At 35.5% G+C, this 21,269-nt stretch overlaps 3 protein-coding genes across 7 annotated transcripts; all 3 read left to right on the top strand.

The window, feature by feature from the left end:
- Positions 1–5,111: 5,111 nt before the first annotated feature.
- Positions 5,112–8,722, top strand: LOC111451274 (rac-like GTP-binding protein RAC1). Its single transcript, XM_023091629.1, has 7 exons — positions 5,112–5,659; positions 6,443–6,530; positions 6,603–6,712; positions 6,795–6,858; positions 7,856–7,920; positions 8,010–8,075; positions 8,153–8,722. The coding sequence occupies exons 1-7, from the start codon at positions 5,561–5,563 to the stop codon at positions 8,255–8,257; spliced, it is 597 nt and encodes a 198-aa protein (XP_022947397.1). The 5' UTR covers positions 5,112–5,560; the 3' UTR covers positions 8,258–8,722.
- Positions 8,723–10,914: 2,192 nt separating this feature from the next.
- LOC111451271 (serine/threonine-protein kinase CDG1-like) lies at positions 10,915–15,395 on the top strand. Of its 2 annotated transcripts, none has more exons than XM_023091624.1 (11): positions 10,915–11,265; positions 11,494–11,819; positions 12,440–12,513; positions 12,623–12,723; positions 12,822–12,937; positions 13,196–13,675; positions 13,760–14,008; positions 14,102–14,265; positions 14,347–14,574; positions 14,669–14,818; positions 14,915–15,395. In XM_023091624.1, exons 2-11 carry the CDS (start codon positions 11,630–11,632, stop codon positions 15,098–15,100), a joined length of 1,938 nt encoding a protein of 645 aa, XP_022947392.1. In that variant the 5' UTR covers positions 10,915–11,265; positions 11,494–11,629; the 3' UTR covers positions 15,101–15,395. The 2 variants fall into 2 exon arrangements, with proteins under 2 accessions (XP_022947392.1, XP_022947391.1); XM_023091623.1 differs by having other exon boundaries at positions 12,605–12,723.
- Positions 15,396–16,630: 1,235 nt separating this feature from the next.
- On the top strand, positions 16,631–19,923 carry LOC111451272 (basic leucine zipper 19). 4 transcript variants are annotated; one of them, XM_023091626.1, is made up of 5 exons: positions 16,631–16,733; positions 16,895–16,954; positions 17,188–18,003; positions 19,103–19,236; positions 19,447–19,741. In XM_023091626.1, exons 3-4 carry the CDS (start codon positions 17,220–17,222, stop codon positions 19,141–19,143), a joined length of 825 nt encoding a protein of 274 aa, XP_022947394.1. In that variant the 5' UTR covers positions 16,631–16,733; positions 16,895–16,954; positions 17,188–17,219; the 3' UTR covers positions 19,144–19,236; positions 19,447–19,741. The 4 variants fall into 4 exon arrangements, with proteins under 4 accessions (XP_022947394.1, XP_022947395.1, XP_022947393.1 ...); XM_023091627.1 differs by lacking the exon at positions 16,631–16,733 and adding an exon at positions 19,862–19,923 and having other exon boundaries at positions 16,754–16,954; positions 19,447–19,633; XM_023091625.1 differs by lacking the exon at positions 16,631–16,733 and having other exon boundaries at positions 16,754–16,954.
- The last annotated feature ends 1,346 nt before the right edge of the window (positions 19,924–21,269 follow it).

Here is a 21,269-nt window from a genome sequence, read left to right as displayed (position 1 = left end):
CTATTTCGTTACTGTGTTCCTGATTTCTTACTGGAAAAATTTTAGAGGAGCGATCTCAAATCATATTTGGAATTATAGTCCAGATCAGTTTCTGTATAATATACAAGTTTCAGGAAACTTATAACACGATTGTTAGGAAAGATGTGCAATTACTCATGGTAGATGTATACCAGAAAGATTTTTCCTTTTTAGCATTATGGATAACCTTACCGAGGATAGAACTAGTGGAGATAACATCTAGAAATCTGTCTAGCATGGACTGATAGAGTAATTTTCTAGACGTTCTTTTTTCCTTTTTTTAACTGGCAGAACCTGTAGAGCTTCGCCATCGTTTTTCTAGCATTCGCTTTGTTAGTTTGTCTACCATATAATTTCACTTCACATCCTTTATACTTGTAGGCGTTAATTGCTTTGCATCTAGGAGAATGATACACATGCTCTATTTTAGATTAGCTATTGTATTTTTCCTCATGTGAGATAAAAGAATGCACTGTGATTTCTATTAGAAGATTGATGCGATCTAATTCTGTTTAATCTTAACTTGAACACCATCAACCTTGAAGAGATCAACTGGTTAATATAACAATGTGAACATGTTATACATTTTTCAAAGAAAATTAGTTGACTGATTTTTTCAAAGCGTTAACTTTATCACTAAATACTTTGCATTTTTGTAGCATTATCAAGATGTATTTTGCTTTATAATCTGGTGGCATGTGCCTTTTATGAAACAAAACTCATAAAACTCTGTACGAGTGAAAGATGAAATATCCATCGATACCTCAGGTACCTTTTATAAATATATACACATCAACTAACTCCAATATAAATATAAATACCAGTAACAAGATTTATGACTTAGTTTGGAAGGACAAACAACTTAATTATTGATTTAAATAGTTTTTATGGCTACATTATAAACAATACCTTTTAATGTAATAAATAGGTTTGTCATGAGAAATTTGAACTTACCTTATATTATAGCTCTTCTTGCGTACGAATTCAGTTGCAAAAGAGTTACATGTGTGGACATGAGCTCTTTGCCTCATTTTCCATTTTGATGCTAGTCTTTCTATGGGCCAAAGAAATTTCAAGACAATGTTGGGGTTCGTTTGACTGAGCTTTTCTACTATTAATTGTATAATTTAACTAAGGTGTCAACAACTTTATACATTTAACAAGCCCATCGGGTATGGTCTTTTCCGTTTCTTGATAAATGGGACAATCAATTCATTGTTGGATAAATCCTTTGGCTGGAATACTCATCATTATATTTTAAGAAAAGTTATCAGCCAAATCTTATAATCAAGGAGCTATTCCGGTACAGCCGAAAGATATTAATTTAATAGTACAAACCTTATAATGCATATGTTGAATGTGGTTTACTTCCTAGATTTTCTTTTGACATGACCATCGTTATTTTTGTGATAAAATTTATTAAACCCAATATCATAGATACTAGTAATATAAACTGCTGTCTGCTGGATAAATAAGACTATGGACTCATTGCAAAATACCTGGTCCAACTTGCCTAAGTCGATGTGGACTGCCTATTTCTTCAGTTTCATTATTCATCGACTGGTGTTAAAATATGATTCGCAAGGTGGTGTATTATTAGGGACTGGCAGATTCTTTTGGTGTAGTTTTTTTGGGGGATGCTCTCTACCCTGGCCCTTAGGTTGTTCCTGTTTCTTTTGTCCTAAGGTTGTCCCTGTTTCTTTAGTGGAATATACTCCCTTGATGTTTCTCATAAAAAAATTCTCACTCCATAAAGTGAATATTCTTCTAATAGTTCATTTTGAAAGTTCTCCTTTTTTCACTATATGTGGAGCCAATCATCTTATGTAGGCATTCTTGTTTACAAATCCAAACACGCAAGCATAGTTTTGTTAGTTTAATTTTTTTTTATTGTATTGTTCTTCCCTGAATTAATATATATTATTTTTCTCCAATGTAGCTGGTTTTCATATATTTTGTTTTTCCAATTCATATTTTGGAAGTATTCTGATGAGTATTGTATTACTACAGGCGAATTGAAACTTAGTCATTATTGTGAATAGAGGGAAAGAATCATGTGCTTCAAGTTTATTTTATTTTAGAAACTTAGTCATTATTGTGAATTTTAATTGGTGGTCAGTTCGAATTTCCTTTTTATTATTTGTAATGTAGTATTCTAAAAAAGAAGTGTACTGCATTTTCATCTTTCTTTTGATCCAATTGAAACAAGCCATTTATGAATGAAACGAAAATGAGTGTGGTCATTCATCTGTAGACTATCTTCTCGTGGGTTCACTTGGTATTAAGTCACAAGCCATTTTACTCCATTTTAGTGTGAGTTTTTCATATTCAAAATATTTTTATTCTGCAAATGGACAAACTAAGACGGATTCTTGTCTGCATAAGGAGTATCAGTTATTTTTGTTGTGTTCTTGCTTTCGGCTGACTTACTCTGTCCCTGTGAACAGCAATACTGATAAAGTGACCACCAATGCACACTCGCAGGGGAAAAGATTCCTTGCTGAGAAGGTTAGAGATCACAATCTCTACGTGCATGCTCTGAAAAATTCATGAAACTTATCTCGACATTTTTTCCAATTACAGGGAAATTGAGTAATAAAAGAGTAAATAATGAATCAGCCAGACAAAGTCAGGGGAGTATCAGTTCAGGGAAGACGTCAATTTTGTAAGATTCTATCCAGCACTTTGTTGTTTTCTGTTGCCATCTTTCTACGCCATTACAGATCTGTAAGTTATCTTTCAGGAAATCATCTACCATGAAACTGGATCCGGAAGGTGAAAATCAACAACCAGATCCCAGAAGAAAAAACTGACCAGGAATAATGATCAAGCTGGGTTATGTTAGTTCAGATGATGATATCGACATTATACCCTATGATACAAGATGATGGAATTGGTTTAAAAGAAGAATACAAGCAAGGCTCTAGAAGTATGGAGACTAATTAATACTCATGGCTCACTGTGATTTCAGAAATCAAAGCAAGAGAAGCGAGAACAGACGTTGAATTGATTCCTGGACTACTGGAGCAACAATAGAAGTTCTACTTATTTTAAAATGGCAGAAACTTCTATCGCTTCTTTTTGTTTCCTTTAATTAATAAGCTTATGGTTTTACCGAGCTTCGTGCAGACGGCTGGGCACAAAGCCAATTGTCAAATGACACGAGAGGGCAGTGAGATATGGGGGAGAAATGGTCATCCATGCACATGGGGTTAGGTGATGTGCTACCCATCTCTTTTTAATATTCGTTCCTCCCATGTTTTACAATGTTAAATAGCCTGGCCTGGTTAGGAAATCGAACACGACAGTTCTTGAAACTGTTTTATAGATTTTCTCAAAAGGATCTGAAATCTCCCTTGAAAATATATCTAACTCTTCGGGTGGAATTACTATTTACAGGCCTATCTAGTTCACTTAAAAATGATTTTGTAACAGTTCAAGTTACTAGTAGATATTGTCTTTTTTCTGATTCCCCTTTCGAGCTTCTCTTCAAAATTTTTAAAACGTGTCTGTTAGGAAGATGTTTCCACACCTTATAAAGAATGTTTCGTTCTCCTCTCCAACCGACGTGAGATCTAACAGATTTAAAACGAACTCTCAAACTGTTTATATAGTGTCAGTTGATTGAATTGATTTTCTTAGAAAAGATTAGAATTTAATTGATATATTTACTGGTATGAGATTTTAAGCATGGTTGTTTAGTGTAAAGGTAGAGAGGAATCTTGAAATTTGGTGATTAGGTTTCTAGCTCTGGTAGTGTCAGTTGTTGGCACATTATTTGGTTTGGACAATGTTAGGTTATGATTGTTAGCCAAGAAACCGTTGGTGTCAACAAATTGACTCGACTTGGAGGATTTTTCTTTTTAATATTCCACGAGATAACAAACTTGAGAAATGTGTGAGAGAGGAAAGCAGGAATGATAAAGAGTAAAGCTACAACCACCGTTAACCACTAAAGAGACAACCACCACCATTTTGTTTAAGGATTTGGTGGGTACTATGACACCTCTTAGAATGCGATGGGTGATATGAGTCTAGTTCACCAAACTTAAACTGCTGTTTCATTCATGGATTAGGCTTTGGATTATAATTTTGAACTTATATAATATTCATATTCGATGTGTCTTTGTTTACGTTAGATTATGAATGTGTTAGCCTTACCATTTTTTTGTCCAGGGATTTCTAGAATCTCCTTATTTTTTGATTACACACGTCCAAACTTTTCAATCGTATATTGGGTGGGTGATTGGACAAAGATAAAATTAAAGTGAAATAGTCGAGTTAAAAAGATCTAATATGTTGCTTCAAGGAGAGGGAGTGTTTCGAGTGTTGTTATTCACCTATCCACTTCTCTTCATTATTTAAAACATGGGAGTAAAATTTGATTAAATGATATAATAACTTATTTCATGGATTTTGTAGGTTCTTAATGCTTTATATGATTTACCTTTCTCATTTCACTAATTTAACTATTCTTTTTTTTTTTTTTGATAAAATGATTTTTTTTCATGGATAAATTGTTTTATCGTTAAAACTCACTTTCTTACGACAATTGATGAATCTAGCTAATTGAGTAATCTCCGAAAATGTTTGAGATTTGAAATTTCAGAATGAGGAAGAGTAGGTTGAAGACTATTTGGCGATCCATGGTTGGTTTATGGGTCATGATTGGTTGACCCGTGAGTTGACTAAGGCTCAATTGCATTGTTAGTCTTGTTTATTATGCTCGAGAAGGGGTAAGTTTTGAGATTTAAGTAGATTAATGCTTTCTTTTGTCTTGCCGAACATTTGTAAAAAATTTCACTTCAAATACAAAATCCACTCTACTTTAAAAACTCATTAAAAACATTCGTATCTTTGTTTGGTAAACAATGGAGTGCACATTGTCTTCTTTACATAGCTTTTCTATTAATCATCCTATTGTTGGTTTAAATTAAATCAAAGTAGACCATACTTTACATGTATTGCGTAGATGCCTTTTTTTTTTTTGTTTGTTTGAATTCTAAAATAATTTCACAAATTGAAAGCAAAAGCTCCACATTTTCATACAAAAACAAAATGTTTGGTTGCGGCCCGTGTTTTCCTTCAAAAAGAAGAAAATAACAACCAAAGAGAGAGTGCCTTTCTTTAAAGATGGGATTGAGAATTGTGAATAAAAAAAGTTACCCAAAAGTGGGTGTGAGGCAGAGAGAGAGCGGTGAAGAAGAGACGAGTGAGAGCGACAAGTTTGACATCAACATCGATTGATCGGCAAAAAATTTCCCAATTCCCTTCCAAACCCAATACGGTAGAGATGAAAGGGTGCTTTCAATTTCAATTTTGAGGCCGTGATTTTTAGTCTGCCATAGCTGGCCAAGAGCTGGCCTCCCCCTCTTTATAGACCCAGTTGCCTTGTCTTTGTGACTCTCCTTCTCTCTTCCACGCCCTCATACAATTTCCCCTTTCTGTGTGGCCCCTTCTAATTCTCCCTGGATTTGTGGGTCAACTCCATTGTTATCTCTTTTTCTCTGGGTGTTGCTGATTCTCAGCTCCCAAGGAGGAAATGAGTGTTTCCAGGTTTATTAAGTGTGTTACCGTTGGCGATGGTGCTGTTGGGAAGACTTGTATGCTTATCTCCTACACCAGCAACACTTTCCCCACCGTGAGCTACTTCATCTTTAATTTAACCCTTCTGTTCTTGTTCTTGTTCTTGTTCTTGTTCTTGTTTGGTTTCTGAGAAGTTTGTGACTAATGGACTCCATTTCTGCACTTTTTCTGCTGATAATGCATGTTTCTTTTCTGGGTTTTTGTGCTTTTTGCTTTTTGTTTCAGTGAACCCTATTCTAGTCTCCTCCATGTTAGGATTCTTGGTTTTTTTTAAGTGAATTTTCATTTGATGAACAAATCTATTGTAATTCTGTTGTTGTTTTTCGTGTCTTAAGCAAAGAAACTTCCCATCTACATGTTTGTTGGAGCATGAATCTCTTGGAGTTTTAAGGGGTTTTCAAGCAATTTCAGGCTCTTTTCAGTTTATTAGTTCTTGCAGGAAGATTCCCACATGAGGAAACTTCTAAATTCATCAAAAAATGGGATGGAATGTGGTTTTGTTTTCGTGTGTTTATCAATTTCAGGCTCTTTATGACCAATTGTTTGCCTCTTTGAGTGAGGCCATCCAAACATTTTGGTGTTCTTAGTGTACTTTTCAGCTGTAAGCATAGCCTCCATGCAACTCTATTCTAGCATGGTATCAGATCTCCATCCGTGCTTGCGTGTGTGCGTGATTCGGGGAAAACTTTCGCTATCTAGAAATCTTAATGATTTATCTGTCTTCCATTTCATAATTTGTTCAATATGGTGTCTTGATTGGTAGACTGTAACCAAGAATGATTCTTATGTTCTGTGAAATTGTTATCTATCTACGATGACGGTGTATAATCTGAAACAGGATTACGTGCCGACCGTTTTCGACAATTTTAGTGCAAATGTAGTTGTGGATGGCAGTACTGTCAACCTGGGCTTGTGGGATACTGCTGGTATGTTCAAAACAAGTCTTTACATAACATGTTTTCTTGCTGAAAGTCTGATGTGTATGAGTCATGAACCAGGCCAGGAAGATTACAATAGGTTGAGACCGTTGAGCTACCGTGGAGCCGATGTATTTCTCTTAGCGTTCTCGCTCATAAGCAAGGCTAGCTATGAAAATGTGGCTAAGAAAGTAAGGCTCTGCGTTGCGTTATCTTCGTCTCGGTCTTTTCATTTAAACGTCTCTTAGCTAATACTCTTCTTTCCAATGACAGTGGATTCCTGAACTGAGGCACTATGCTCCTGGTGTACCAGTTATTCTTGTTGGGACTAAGCTTGGTTATATTCTTTACTATCTTTCTAGTTTTCTCTTTTAGTGTTCGATTTGAAACAATTTTCTCGTTCTGTTCGTTCGTTTGCTGATGATTGTTTCTAAATACAAGTAACTTACCATGATGAACTACATGAAACAAAGATCTCGTGTGTAGTCGATACTGTTTCTTTTACTCGAGCAACTCGTATTGTAACAAAAATGTGATGATTGTTCTGTATTTGGCTTCTTGGGTATTGATAAACTAGCTTGTCCCATAAAAGACCATAGAACTGGTAGAAGTCCTGTGAGATCCCACGTCAGTTGGAGAGGAGAACTAAACATCCCTTATAAGGGTGTGGAAACCTCTCCTTACAGACGCATTTTGAAACCGTGAGGCTGACGACGATACGTAACAGGCCAAAACGGACAATATCTACTAGCGGTGGGCTTGGATTGTTACAAATGGTATCAGAGCCAGACATTGAGCGGTGTGCCAGCGAGGACGTTGGGCCTCCATAGGGGGTGGATTATGAGGTCCCACATCGATTGGAGAGGAGAATGAAACATTCCTTATAAGGGTGTGGAAACCTCTCCCTAGCCGATGATTTTAGAATCGTGAGGCTGACGGTGGTACGTAACGAGCCAAAGCGCATAATATCTGCTAGCGGTTGGCTTGAGCTATTACAAATGGTATTAGAGTCAGGTACCTAGCAGTGTGGTAGCAAGGACGCTGGGCTGGGCCACCAATGGGGGTGGATTGTGAGATTCCATAGCAGTTGAAGAGGAGAACGAAACATTCTTTATAAGGGTGTGGAAACCTCTCCCTAGCCGACGCGTTTTAGAAACTATGAGGCTGACGGCAATACGTAACGGGCCAAAATGAACAATAATATCTGCTAGCGGTGAGCTTAGGTTGTTACATTACCTCTCCTTGAAAACTAATGCTTTTGATAAATATTATATTATCGTGTGCTCTCGATGTGGGATTATCGTTAATCATGGGCATCAACTTGCTTCCTGTAGATCTTCGAGAAGATAAACAGTACCTGATCGAACACCCGGGGGTAGTCCCCATTACCACGTCCCAGGTATCCTTCTACGTCGCCCTGTATTTACGAGTTCGATATTGTTGTAGTTTTGTTCATCATCAACGGTTCGATTTGAACGCTTCTTGCAGGGGGAGGAACTCAGAAAACTAATCGGTGCCCCAGTTTACATCGAATGCAGTTCGAAAACACAGCAAGTATGAAAAAACCACCTTCTTCTTGCTGTACTTCCTCCAGTTCCTCACTTTTTAACAAGTCTTTGATCCAAATGCAGAATGTGAAAGCCGTGTTCGATGCAGCGATCAAAGTGGTTCTCCAGCCTCCAAAGCGGAAGAAGCGAAAGAAGCGAAAGGCACAGAAGTCGTGTTCTATATTATGATGCAAAATTAGTCGTTCGTATCACAACCGGTTAGAACTCGAAGACGTATTAGTAAGCTACTACTCATCATTTAGCCCCTAACTATCACTATATATATGAGTTATATTTTCAAATCGTCCTTGACGCAACCCCGCGATCGAGCGAGCAGCAAATCTCATCGTCTGTGCTATGATTTGTAAAAAGTGTTATGAATTCATCTGTTTGTAATATGCGTGCTGATAGTATATGTTCGAGTTTAGATATCGTCTATGAAACTGATTCTCGAGTTAGTATCGTGTAGCTCGACACTGTATGTCGTCCTGCTTCGATATATTGTAATGTTCTTGGACGCTTTTCGTCTACCAGCTGTGCTGGTTAGAAAGCTTTCCATTGATTGACATTTAGAAACTTTGGTTTTTCTGGCTTTGGATTAATGTTGACTGAACAATATATTATAGGCTTGTAATATGAACTGATTTTCGAGCACTTCGTATTTATGTCGTATGATATTATCCCGTTTACAAATTGGTCCCTATAGTTTTGATAAAGTTAAAATTTAGCCTCGGGTCTAACATGTTAGAATGAGTCCCTTAAGAGACTATTTATAAAGTTTTATTAAACTATAAGTACGAAATTCGAACTTTCTCTAAACTATAGGGACTAAAAGGTAATTTAACCTAGAACCCGTTGCTTCCACATATATATATATATTTTTTATTAAATACTAACCCAATTTCATAAAACACAGGATCAATCACAATTTAAATTCTGAAATTCTAACTTCCTCCATAGGGACTAAGTTGTAATTTAACCTAACTTCCTCTAAATCATAGGGACTAAATTGTAATTTAACCTAGAATTCGTCTATCGCTTCCATGTTTTTGAAACCCTTTGGGTGTTATGTTTTTTTCAAACTTTGCTTTAGATTTGATGATAAAATCGATTCATTGGATTAGTCATGATAAGTCATCTTAGTATTTAAGAGTGACCATCATAGATTCCAAGTTCAATCTAAGAGTTATTTGTTCTTCTAACGGACGGAATCATTCGTTAAGTTATTTATTTATTATTTTTTTTTTCAAAATCAAGCATTTTTTGAGCTTATCATTTTAGTCACTAAATTTTTTGTGGTCTAATTTTTTTAGTCGGTTTAGATATCATTGAACGAGTAAACCAAAAATTTAATTAACATTTTTTGGAATGACTAAACCATCCCTCCTCGGAACGAAAATCCAACGACGATAGTTGAAAATGAATAGATTAATGTAATTATTATTTGATTGGAGTTTCTATATTGTTACATAATTAGTATATGATATTATTTATTTTTCCTCACGTAATTAATATTGAAATTATTTAGAAGAATTTGTGGGATATGGGATCTTATATTTTCATCACTCTTGTGGGACCCATAATTTAATAATTAAAGAGTGGGTAGCATTTCATGCTTATATCTGCCTCCCTCTTTATTTATTTATTTATTTATTTATTTATTTATTATTATTATTATTTCTTGTCTAGAAAAAAAGATTTATTTTTAAATATGTAGGTCACTAAATTGACCTAACACAAATTTGCTTCCCCCACAAAGATTTTCCAAACATAAAGCCTTCAATTTTGAGATATTTCCATTAAAAGAAATTTCTTAAATAAAAAATAATAAAACAATTCCAATATTTATTTCTTTTTGTATGAATTTATGCATTATTTTTTAATTTATTTTTAATATCAAACATAAATTAGGGTATCTATTCTTTTCTTTAAGGGCAATGGTGTAATTTCACGTTCTTATTTTTTTAAACATAAAATGAGACGGGATTTTTTTTTTTTTTTTATAGAAATATTTTGTTATTATTTGACGAAAAAAAATAAATTTTTTCAGTCAATTATTTGAATAAAGTCTACATTTATTCATTAAATTTCCTAGCTCAATGATGAGTCGTTGAGTAAAACTTAAGCTTTTTAGCTAATTTAAAGCGTGTGAAATTATACCCTTTTGTTAAATATTCATCGTCAATCTAAATATAAGTCGAAACGTCCATACATTCATAGAATCATTCATTATCAATACTATTAATTTCAATAATATTTTTCAATAAAAAAAAGTCGTGCTTTTATGAAGGAAAATAAATACGAGAACTTTTTGAAAATATGGTAATTACAAAATTTTTCGATAACAGATATTCGGACGAAAGTGTTAGGTTCAACTAAAAACAACACGTCCCAATAATGATAAAAATTTATTTCATTTTTTTTAGTTGTATTTAACAATTTTGACTATCTTTTTTTCAGTCTTTATTTATTATATCTAAAAAAATTATTAAAATAATTAAATTCTTATGATCTAATAAAAAATTTAATAAATAGTCACTATCATAGGAAGTATTTTAATTTTTAATTTTATTTTTTTTATCATAGTATAAGAATCAAATTTAATATTTAAAATTATAGGAATTTAATTTTTAATAAATAAATAAATAAAAACATGATCTTGTTGACACGTCGGACAACGGTCAAGTATGACAACCCGCAATAGCCGGTGAGAACGTGGAGTCCGCTCATGGCGGACCACGCAAACCGACCGGATACCATAGGTTTCCCGCGAAAACTTCCGGTTTCCCTCTTAACTGTCATTAAAAAGAAAAAGAAAAAGGAAAAGGAAAAGATTTGAAGGAATCAAGTAATCAATCTTCTTTAAACCTAATCGTCTCTTTCAATTCCTTCGAAATTCTCTGCGATTTTTTTCTCTCTCTCTCTCTTGCCGACATTTTTGTTTCCTCAACTGATTCGAACAAATATATAAAAACCCACAAACCCTATTTTTTTTCATTCATGCTGGGCGTCGTCCTACCTGAAATTATTGTCGTGTACGACAGTTTTGTGCCCTACTTTTCCTTGGATTTCAAATTTGTTTGTCGTCTCCCTGTATTAGTTGGTCGCAGTAGGTTAGAGGGTACGGGCTGATTAATCGGCGAAATCGGTGTTTGAAATCATGCTGAGCTTGGACGATGAATCGGTACAAGTTTTAGGTACAACCCATTTGTCGGCTTCTATTTATCTTCTGCTTTGTTTTAGGGTTGTAATTGAAATTATTGTTGGAAATGAAATAATGGTAGCTTTTTGGATGCGTCAATGGGTTGCTGTTTGTTTGTAAATACTCATAGCTACGAGTTCTGGCTGCGCTTTCTTTCTTTTCTGTGGGTGTTTTAAGATTTCTGATTGCTTTGTTGGTCGATTCTGGTGGGTTTTGGTTGCAGTGTGTGTAATGGTGGGGGGGTTGAGAAGTGGGGAATCTCTCAATCAGAGGTTGTCTGCTGAAGCCCTGGAAATTGAAGAGGATTCAAAATCTGTGGGGTTTGGGAGATTATAGGAGATTAATCTGGAGGAAACGAAATGACAATTGACCAGGAGGATTATGAGGTTATTGAAAAGAAGAAGAAGAAAAAGAAGAAGAAGAAGAGGAAGAATGTGTTAGTGGGGATTAGAATTAATGGCGATAGCAGAGACGTACTCAATTGGGCGATTGTTAAAGTTGCTGATCCTGGGGATTGTGTCATTGTAATCCATGTTTGTCAAACTTCTGGTGTATTTTCTTTCCAATCTCTGGTTTCACTCTTTATACATACGTGGTGTAACCGCCCGTGCCCACCGTCAGTAGATATTGTCCTCTTTGAGTTTTTTTTCTTTTGAGCTTTCCCTCAAGGTTTTTAAAACGCGTTTGGTAGGGAGAGTTTTCCACACGCTTATAAGCAATGCTTCGTTCTTCTCTCCAACTGACGTGGGATCTCACAATCCACCCCTTTAGGAGGCCTAGCGTTTTCGCTGGTACACCGCCTGGTGTCTGCCTCTGATACCATTTATAACAGCCCAAGTCCACCGCTAGCCGATATTGTCCTCCTTTTTTGGGATTCGGCCCAAAGAGGATAATATCTGTTAGCGGTGAGCTTGGGCTGTTACAATCGGTATCAAAGCCAGACACCGAGTAGTATGCCAACGAGGACGCTGGCCCCCAAGGGTATGGATTGTGAGATCCCACATCGGTTGGAGAGGGGAGCGAAACGTTCCTTGTAAGGGCGCGTTTTAAAAACTTTGAGGGGAAGCTTGAAAGGGAAAACCCAAAGAAGACAATATAGGTTAGCGGTGGGCTTAGGCCGTTAAAAAATGCTTAGTTTTGAAATATGATTTTTCCCTCTTGCCAAACAGATCGTGTATCAAAAGATAAGCCCTTATTTGATGAATTCTTAGAAGGATACAAAAGCCTTTGTGATGTAAACAAGGTTTGGTTTGGATTTCATTGCCCTTTATGGATGATTCTAAGGATGAAATGAAGTTTTTGTTACTGATTATTATCTTCAAATTCGATAATAGGTAGCTCTTATTGCTCAGATATCGACCGGAAGTTCGGTTAGGAAGACTCTGGTCAGACAGGCAAAAGGCTATGCTGCTGAGGCTGTAGTTTTGGGAACAAGCAAGCCATTTAATCTTGGGTAGGCAAGAGGCTATGGTGCTGGGGCTGTTTTTTTGAATTGGTGGCAGTAGTTTTTTGTTCGTTTTCTGGTTTGGGCTTAACAAAAACCATTTGCAGGGTTTGGTCTTCAACAACTAGATACTTAGTCAAGCGACTGCCTCGAACCACCGACGTTTTGGCTCTCAACAACGGAAAAATTGTCTTCAGAAGATCCACCAATGATCAACTACCAGGTTTGGTGTTCTTGCTTTAAAAGACCATTTATGTAACCGTCCAAGTCCACCGCTAGCAAATATTGTCTTTTATGGGCTTTCTCTCAAGGTTTTTAAGACGCGTTTTAAAAACCTGGAGGGGAATCTCGAAAGGAAGAGTTCAAAGAGGACAATATTTGCTAGCGGTAGGCTTGGGCTTGACTTTCTTTCTTCATCGTTCTTTTGTTTTTTGGTTGAAAGCCAAAACTAAAGTCGATGGATTTGACTGCAACTTGACAGGCTTGAATCATGACCCAAAACCAAGTTTTAGTCAAGCTAGTCAATCTGATTTTGATGCTTCTGAGACTGAGACTTCTGCTTCTTATAGTATTGGTAGTGAAGACTTGAAGGATGAACATCATGGAGTCATCCTTGAAAGTAAAAGAAATAGTAACAAAAAAGACACATCAATGAAGATTGACCATCCCGAGCCAGGGCTCGGTTGGCCATTGCTTCGAACGACGCCAAAGATTTCACAAAACTCATGTGTACATAACATGTCTGTAGTGCAATGGGTGATGAACTTACCCGATCGCTCACCGAGTCGTTTAAGCACAAAAGAAAAAAATGATCCATCAAGAAGTGAGCCAGGGCTTGGAATTTTATCTGACTTTTCTGAACCACCAGAAGACTTGGAGGATATCCTGAAAACTAACTCATCTTCTTATAAATGGTTTAGTCCTGATGTCTTGAAAGCGTCAACTTCTCATTTCTCTTCAGGTTTTCGAGTTAATCCTCGCTTTAAATTGATGTTTGAATCCGTTCTCTCGTCGTTCGACTCATAAATTTGTGTTTTCTGTACAGAAAACCTGATTGGGAGAGGCGGTTGCAATCATGTATACAAAGGAATTCTCCCAGATGGAAAGCCAATTGCAGTTAAAGTAATGAACTCTTCCAAACAGGCATGGAATGAATTTTCTCAAGAAATTGATATTATATCCTCATTACATCACAAGAACATAACTCCGTTTCTCGGTATCTGCGTCGATGACGATATGTTGATATCTGTTTATGGTTTCTTTTCTCAAGGAAGTTTAGAGGAAAATCTATCTGGTAAGGCTTAGATACATTATATTTTCTTGAACAATCTGAAATACTATCAGCTCAGGAGTAGTATGCTGATCAGAAAGTTTTATGATATTGTAGATACAAAGCAAGAAAAAGGCATTCTTTCATGGGAGGTGAGATTCAAGCTGGCTATCGGTATTGCCGAGGCGCTAAGCTACCTACACGACGAATATCCTCGGCCTGTTGTACACAGAGATGTCAAATCCTCAAACATTCTGCTCACCGATGAACTTGAACCACAGGTAGTGTTAGAAAGTCCTCATCGGATCGACGTTGATTCTTTCTCGTCTATTCGTAATCCTAACTGATGTTCTGTGCCACAGCTATCGGATTTTGGCCTTGCAATCTGGGGACCAACAGAATCATCGTTTCAGATCGAAGCCAACGTCGTCGGAACGTTTGGATATCTTGCTCCTGAATATTTCATGTATGGAAAGATGAGTAATAAGATTGATGTGTACGCTTTCGGTATAGTTCTACTCGAACTGTTATCGGGACGAAGAGCAATCAGTGCAGAGACTTGGAAAGAGCAAAAGAGCTTGGTTATGTGGGTAAGACCTCTATCTCATCATAGCTCACAATTTTAACTTCATGATACTCATAATGAACAAGAATGAAGAGAGTGTAATGTATATGATATGTCAGGCCAAGCCAATCATAGAGAGTGGCAGCATAAACGAACTAGTCGATCCAAATTTGGTGCGAAAATTCGACGTCGATCAGTTGCAAAGAATGGCTCTTGCAGCAACCCTGTGCATCACGAGGGCGTCCCGACTCCGTCCTAGAATTAGTCAGGTATTGCTCTCAACAATATCTTCTCAGTTCTCACAAACACGTCACACGATACTTGTATCAATCGGTCAAATATGTTTACGAACGCACTTCGTCCAGATACTGAAGATTCTAAGAGGGGAAATCAATTCCATGAATGTAAGTATGGAGGAATCACAAAGTGTCGAGAATGGAGACGATGAAGTTTATCCAAACTCGAGCTCTGATCTGCATTTGATGAGCCTTGCATTGCTTGACGACGACAATGGAGCCGAGTCGGGTGCCTTTGGGCAAGCCCTATGGTGAAAGGCAGCACGATGGAGCAAAGTCGGGTGCCTTTGGGCGTGCGACATGAACCTGTTGTGAGAAGATCCTCAAGCTTTAACGAGCTTCTAATACGTCATTCCGTTCACCATACACTGTAAATTAGCTAAAATTTAGAGAATAAAACTGTACAATGAGTATAAAAACTTTTGCACCCTTTGCTGAGGTGATTTCTTAAATGGCTTGTAAATATTTTTCCTTTTTTTTTTTTTTTTAATTTTTCTTTTCTTTTTTGGTTTGAAGGGCAATTAAGTCAATGATGAGTTATATTTATATATTTCTTTCCTAGTTAAACTACCATATATGAACCATATTTACAATTTATTGCCATTTTGGATCGTTTCTAAAGTATAAATATTTTTGAGTTCCGACAAATTATATTTGGTATGCATGCCCGTGTGTAAGAATCTCTATGTTTCGTGTCATTTTATATTAACAATTAACGATGACTATTTACCGTGCGAGAGTAGATGAGTTGAAATTTTTCATATTAGAAAAATGGGGTCGAGGATAGGAAGTGTATTTCTCATCTCCGAACCTATCCAATTTCCCACTTCTCCCCCATTTTTTAAATATATAAATATAAAATTAATTAATTTTTATATTTGTTTTACCTTATCGGGAGGTTTCCACAACGAGATCTCACAATCCTCGCTAGTACACTGCATAGTGTATGACTCTAATATCATTTTTAAGAGTCCAAGCTTACACTAATAAATATTCTTTATTCTGTCTATTACGTATCGTCGTCAACCTCACAATTTTAAAACGCGTAGAAATAGAAAAATCTATTAAAAACTTAAAAGTCAACTCTCATAATGTCAAACCAATAAAATAAATCATATCAAATAGTATTTCTTTTTTTAGATTTTAATTGAAAATTTTAAAAAATCAACTGAAATTGAAGACAAAAAAATAAAATAAAATAAAAATAAAAGCAAACCCTTTTTATTATAAATGATGAAATTTAGGAAATACAATGGAAAAACAATAAATCAATAAAAATTTGTTAGTTTTAAAAAATACAAATACAAAAATTAATGTTTCGAAAATATGATGATTAAAATGAATAAAAGGCGACAAAAAAAATGAACAAATGCTAATAATGGTATTTAAAATTTTTTATATTTAAGATTTTGTTTAATAAAATTAATAAATAATTACAAAAAAAAACATGTTTTTGTTTGTTTAATAAAACAATTAGGAATAAATCCACTCTAAAATATCGAATTAAAAAAATGTCTAATAAATTTTTAAAATTTTAATTTCGAGCCAAATAAATTATTGAATTTTTAATTTTATGTACAAAATTGGATATTTAACATAAAATTTAATTATATATTTAAATAAGTCAATTATTTTTTTAATTATTAAAAATCAAAACGATAAGTCGTTGTTCAATTTAATAATTTTTTTTTATTTATTAGGAAAATAAAAAATGAAAAATAAAGAATCCGTAAGCCAATGTTCTTTCTCCCGCCCCCAAAAAGTTATAATTTTGTGGTGTTGAAAGTCAGGATTTTTTACGCTTTGATAAAACTTTGTAAAAATTATTATTTTTTTTTTTTTCTTTTTCATGATCGAAGTTTGAAGTTCCAGCATCCTCTCTAAAAGGGTTCGAATCCTATTCTCTGTCGCTTTCTTTACGATTGTCGAATCATTTCTTCCATCATTTGCCGTTCAGTTGTCATTTTTTGATTGGGGTTTAGGTTTCGATTATTGAATTTTCTTCTTTTGATGGTATCTGTTTATTTCCCCGATCAACGTGATTTGCAGTTCGCCACTAGGTTTTTGGTTCATTTTATGAGGTCTCAGCCTTTTCTTCTTGCTGTAGAGGTAAATTTAGTGTTCTTCTTGAATGTTGGTGGATGAAATTCCTCATATCTTTGCAGAGAATTTCGTTTGTGATGCTTGTTTGATTTTTTGATCTTTTTTCTTCTTTTTTGGTTCTGTCTGCCAATTGAATTGTGCGGAAACCCTATTTGTCCTGATTGTTTAGGATCTCGATTCGGTTCATAATCACTTAAAGTCGATTCTCATTATTATCCCCTCCCATTAAATTTCTCTAGAGCTTTTCTAGCTGCGTTGGCTGATATCTATAATGGAAGACGGCGAGCTTGAATCCTCGAATCCTGAAGTGTTTTCGAGTTCGAATGCCGTTGAGTTTCTGAGTAGCTGCTCGATGGATAGCTTCTTCGATGAGATTCTTAAGGATACTCATGCTTGCACGCATGCTCATACTTGCAACCCTCCTGGTCCTGATTATTCACATACGCACACATGTTTTCATGTTCATACTAAAATTGTTTCCTCCCCTACCGAAGAAAAGGTTTCCACTGATGACACGGCGGAATCTGTGGATAAGAAGACTAAGAAACGCCCGCTAGGTAATCGTGAAGCGGTTCGTAAATACCGTGAGAAGAAGAAGGCAAGAGCTGCATCATTGGAAGATGAAGTTGTGAGATTGAGGACCTTGAATCAGCAACTGTTGAAGAGATTGCAGGGTCAGGCTGCATTGGAGGCTGAGATTTCGAGGCTCAAATGTTTGCTTGTGGATATTAGAGGAAGAATTGAAGGGGAGATTGGAACATTTCCTTATCAGAAACCAGCCAATTCAGATCTTCCCAATCAAAATATGTCTGGTAGTTACATGATAAATCCCTGTAATGTGCAGTGCAATGATCAGCCGTATTGCCTTCATCCAGGGGCCGATGGAAAAAGTGGAGAGAGCGTTTTGTTGAACGGGCAAAGCTTCAGTGGCTGTGACTTTGAAAATCTTCAGTGCTCGGTTAATCAAAACACAGGAGGAACAAAGGAACTTCCTGATTGTGGATTAGGGGACACAGTTTCTAACATCAATTGCGCCGAATTTAATCAGAAGAAAGGTGAATCCTGAGCACTTAACTCTTAATGTTTTTAGTTCTAATCTTTTATGATTGTCGCAGTGTAGGCAGCTCAGTTGATTACAATCATTTTCTGAGAACTTGCAAGAATAAGCATTGCATTTTGAGAAAAGGGTCGTCTAGATAGTTGATGTGTGTAGCAAATTAGTATCATCCAGATGTTCTTGAGATTTTCTTGTTGAGTTGATTGGTGCATGGTTCTGTTTTATGTGCATAATGCATATATGTTGCAATCAAAGCCATTGGAGATCTTAGTTGTGAGATCCCACATCGGTTGGGGAGGAGAACGTAACATTCTTTATAAGGGTGTGGAAACCTCTCCCTAGCAGACACATTTTACAAACCTTGAGGGGAAGTCCGAAAGGGAAAGCCTAAAGAGGACAATATCTGCTAGCGGTGGACTTGAGCTGTTACATTAGTTCTTGACAATATATGAATGAAGTATCTTGATGAAGCAATTTCCCGCAGTTTAGTTTGTTTTTCCTCAATGTTCGCTCTCCTAAAGAGGACAATATCTACTAGCGGTGAGCTTGGACTATTACATTAGTTCTTGACAATATACGAATGAAGTATCCACAGTTTAGTTTGTTTTCACTCAATGTATTACATGTGTATGTAACGACGTCTTAACCTCAGGTGTCTATGAAAGAATCTGTCCAAGTTATGTGTTATAAAAGTTTGAACTCGATGTTCCCTGTCGAAGCAAAACCCGGCTGGCTCTTGAAGATCTCTCTACTACCATCTTAGGTTCTTTTCATATTTAGCTTGCTAGACTCTTGTTAGTTGGCGCAGCTTTCATTTGTTGAGTGTTCAAATTAAATGTAATCATTTTCAGCTGCCATTCATCTTCTCATCATCTGATATGAGATTTGTTAACGCTCATTTTCCTTTGGGGTGTAAAATTATATGCAATTTTTTTCATATATGTTCCATAAGCATCAGTAAAACAGTATGAATATTGGTTTCTATCATATTTCCTTCCTTATTCAAGATTTTAAAGAGTTCGATACAGCACGAGGACTTGCCTCTTTCTGTCTTCAGCTACTAACAACTCTTTATATGATGCTCGCGGTTCGATTAGGAGGAGGGGTCCGTAAGAAGTCCAGAAATGGGAAGAGCTGATCGTGGATGGTATCTGCATCCTTTCGTGTACATCATCAGCTACGTCGGGTCGGTTCCTGCTCCGTCCAGTGCAGCATCAACATCCTCTTTCAGGTTTTCTCTTCCACAACCCATTCACCCTATTTTCTAAAACATGTTGGGTTGTCTGAGATGGTCAATTATATTGAATGAAAAAGTAGGGCATAAGGATACTTCTATAAAGCTAGCAAACGACTATGTAGAATCCGAGTCCTTAGCCGAGTTTGTGAGGTATTAGGTGGTTTTAGCAAAACTTTCCCTCTTGATGGATTACTGGAATTACAGAATTAGGAAATGGTGGGATATCCAGACCCGAGCCATCTCGAAACATCTCACGGAAACTTAGATCTGCATTCAATGTGCAAGAGTACTTAAGTAGCATGTCCAATCTAATCAGAAACGTGACAGGACTCTATCGAAGCGGAGGACTATTGTTCCTTATCTTCCAAGTGATCCATGTCGACCAAGTCGGGTACGTATGCCATTCTGAGAACTTCTGTCTCACATATCTTGCTTAAAACCAGCCATTTAATGAAATATGGAACATATTTAATCTTCCCACGAATGATTTTCGTTAAAACTCTTGACGTCTAATTGAGTCGAAGGTATACAAATGTGTTAAGAAACATCGAATTAGAGGTCGAGATTGGCGAAAAGAGAATAGTACAGCCATTAATTTGCATCTCCTTCCTTTTTCTAGCTTGGTGGCTTTAGATTTTGCACAAGATATGATTGGACTTAGGTGCCATTGTGGAGGACTTACTATTTGAAATGCTTGTCCACATGCTCTTAAAATCAAAGTAAAAGTTGTTTGGATGAAGACTGTTTTTGGCTCTTTTTTGTGGAAAAAACTGCTTGGAAAGGTTAGTGGAAGAAGAATATATGAAAGTTTTTTTTCTCAGTCTCGGGTCTTGTTTAGTCTCAGGTCTTGTTTAGTCTCGGGTCTTGTTTGTTGTACTAAAAAAAATTATTAGGTCTCGTTCACTTCAAGAGAACGAGAATTTATTAATGGAATTTATTAAAATACAAAAATAGAATCAATTGGTGGGATCCACCATCAATTTGAGAATCGTTGCCTCCTCGTGAACAAGATAACTAATACTATTCCTTTTCTAAACCCTCTTTGATCTCATCCTCATTCTTTATTTCACGATTCTATATAATATAATTTAATCTCGTTGCCAAATCATTGTTTTACGGAAACATTGTATTTCAAATAAAGCGTTCATGATTCTTTTTTTTTTTGTTTTACATTCAAATAAATAAATAACAATGTCGTGAATTTTTTTTTTTTTTTTGTCGAATAACATTTTGTAAAAAAAAAAAGAAAAAAACTATTATTTATGGTAAAAAGGGAATAAATTCAAAATGGGGCCCTAAGATTGTGAATTAAAGAAAAAAATTGTCAAGAGGCATATTAGACAAATAATAATAATAAATAAATAAATAAACAAATTTAATATTAAACACAATATTAAATTTATAACTTCTTATACATTTTTTAAAATTCAACGATAGTTGAACTAAAATTAAAACTTAATGATCGGTTTAAAAGTCTGATATTTATTAAATATAAGTCTAAAAAATTCGGTCCGACCTCTAAAATTGAGCTTGAATGAAATTGTTCTCTCGCAATATATTATGGTGTCTTTTTTCTTATTCTCAATTTAAACTCTCTCGTGAAAACACCTATGGGTATACTCATGATTGACTTAACACCTTCGAACACATTCGATACAATCGAGGATGTTATCTGAGCTTACAATATACCATTCTCTTTTCAGAGACCGAAAGAAAAGAAAAAAAAAACGATCCTTATTCATGAACAAAATTTACTATCGCAAGAACGAGAGCAAGAGGAAAAATAAAGAAACAAAACGAGGCCAAGCCTAATAAAAAATAAGGAGAGTTGTTCTTGTTTGGGTTGGTTCAAGGTATTCTTTGTTCTATTTTTTTTTTATATTTATTTATTTATTTTTAAATATTAATTAATATCTATAACCAAAAAAATTTATTTAAAAAATTGGGAGTGGATGGAGATTAAGAAGTTTAAAAATAAAAAGTTAAATTTTTTTTCTCAAAAAAAGAAAAAAAAAAAAAAAAAAAAA

The sequence above is a fragment of the Cucurbita moschata genome, unplaced genomic scaffold, assembly GCF_002738365.1.
Source record: "Cucurbita moschata cultivar Rifu unplaced genomic scaffold, Cmos_1.0 Cmo_Scf00013, whole genome shotgun sequence".
NCBI classification, from domain to species: Eukaryota; Viridiplantae; Streptophyta; class Magnoliopsida; order Cucurbitales; family Cucurbitaceae; genus Cucurbita; species Cucurbita moschata.
This window is presented reverse-complemented; position numbering and strand designations above follow the sequence as displayed.

Bases quoted from the DNA above. Each gene is read 5' to 3' on its own strand.
- LOC111451271 (XM_023091623.1), top strand. From the start codon at position 11,630: ATGACAATTGACCAGGAGGATTATGAGGTTATTGAAAAGAAGAAGAAG. The intron at 14,009-14,101 runs GTAAGGCTTAGA...ATGATATTGTAG, and splicing joins TTTAGAGGAAAATCTATCTG to ATACAAAGCAAGAAAAAGGC. The intron at 14,266-14,346 runs GTAGTGTTAGAA...TCTGTGCCACAG, and splicing joins CCGATGAACTTGAACCACAG to CTATCGGATTTTGGCCTTGC.
- LOC111451274 (XM_023091629.1), top strand. From the start codon at position 5,561: ATGAGTGTTTCCAGGTTTATTAAGTGTGTTACCGTTGGCGATGGTGCT. The intron at 6,531-6,602 runs GTATGTTCAAAA...GTCATGAACCAG, and splicing joins GGGCTTGTGGGATACTGCTG to GCCAGGAAGATTACAATAGG. The intron at 7,921-8,009 runs GTATCCTTCTAC...CGCTTCTTGCAG, and splicing joins TCCCCATTACCACGTCCCAG to GGGGAGGAACTCAGAAAACT.
- LOC111451272 (XM_023091627.1), top strand. From the start codon at position 17,220: ATGGAAGACGGCGAGCTTGAATCCTCGAATCCTGAAGTGTTTTCGAGT. The intron at 18,004-19,102 runs GTGAATCCTGAG...CGGTTCGATTAG, and splicing joins CGAATTTAATCAGAAGAAAG to GAGGAGGGGTCCGTAAGAAG.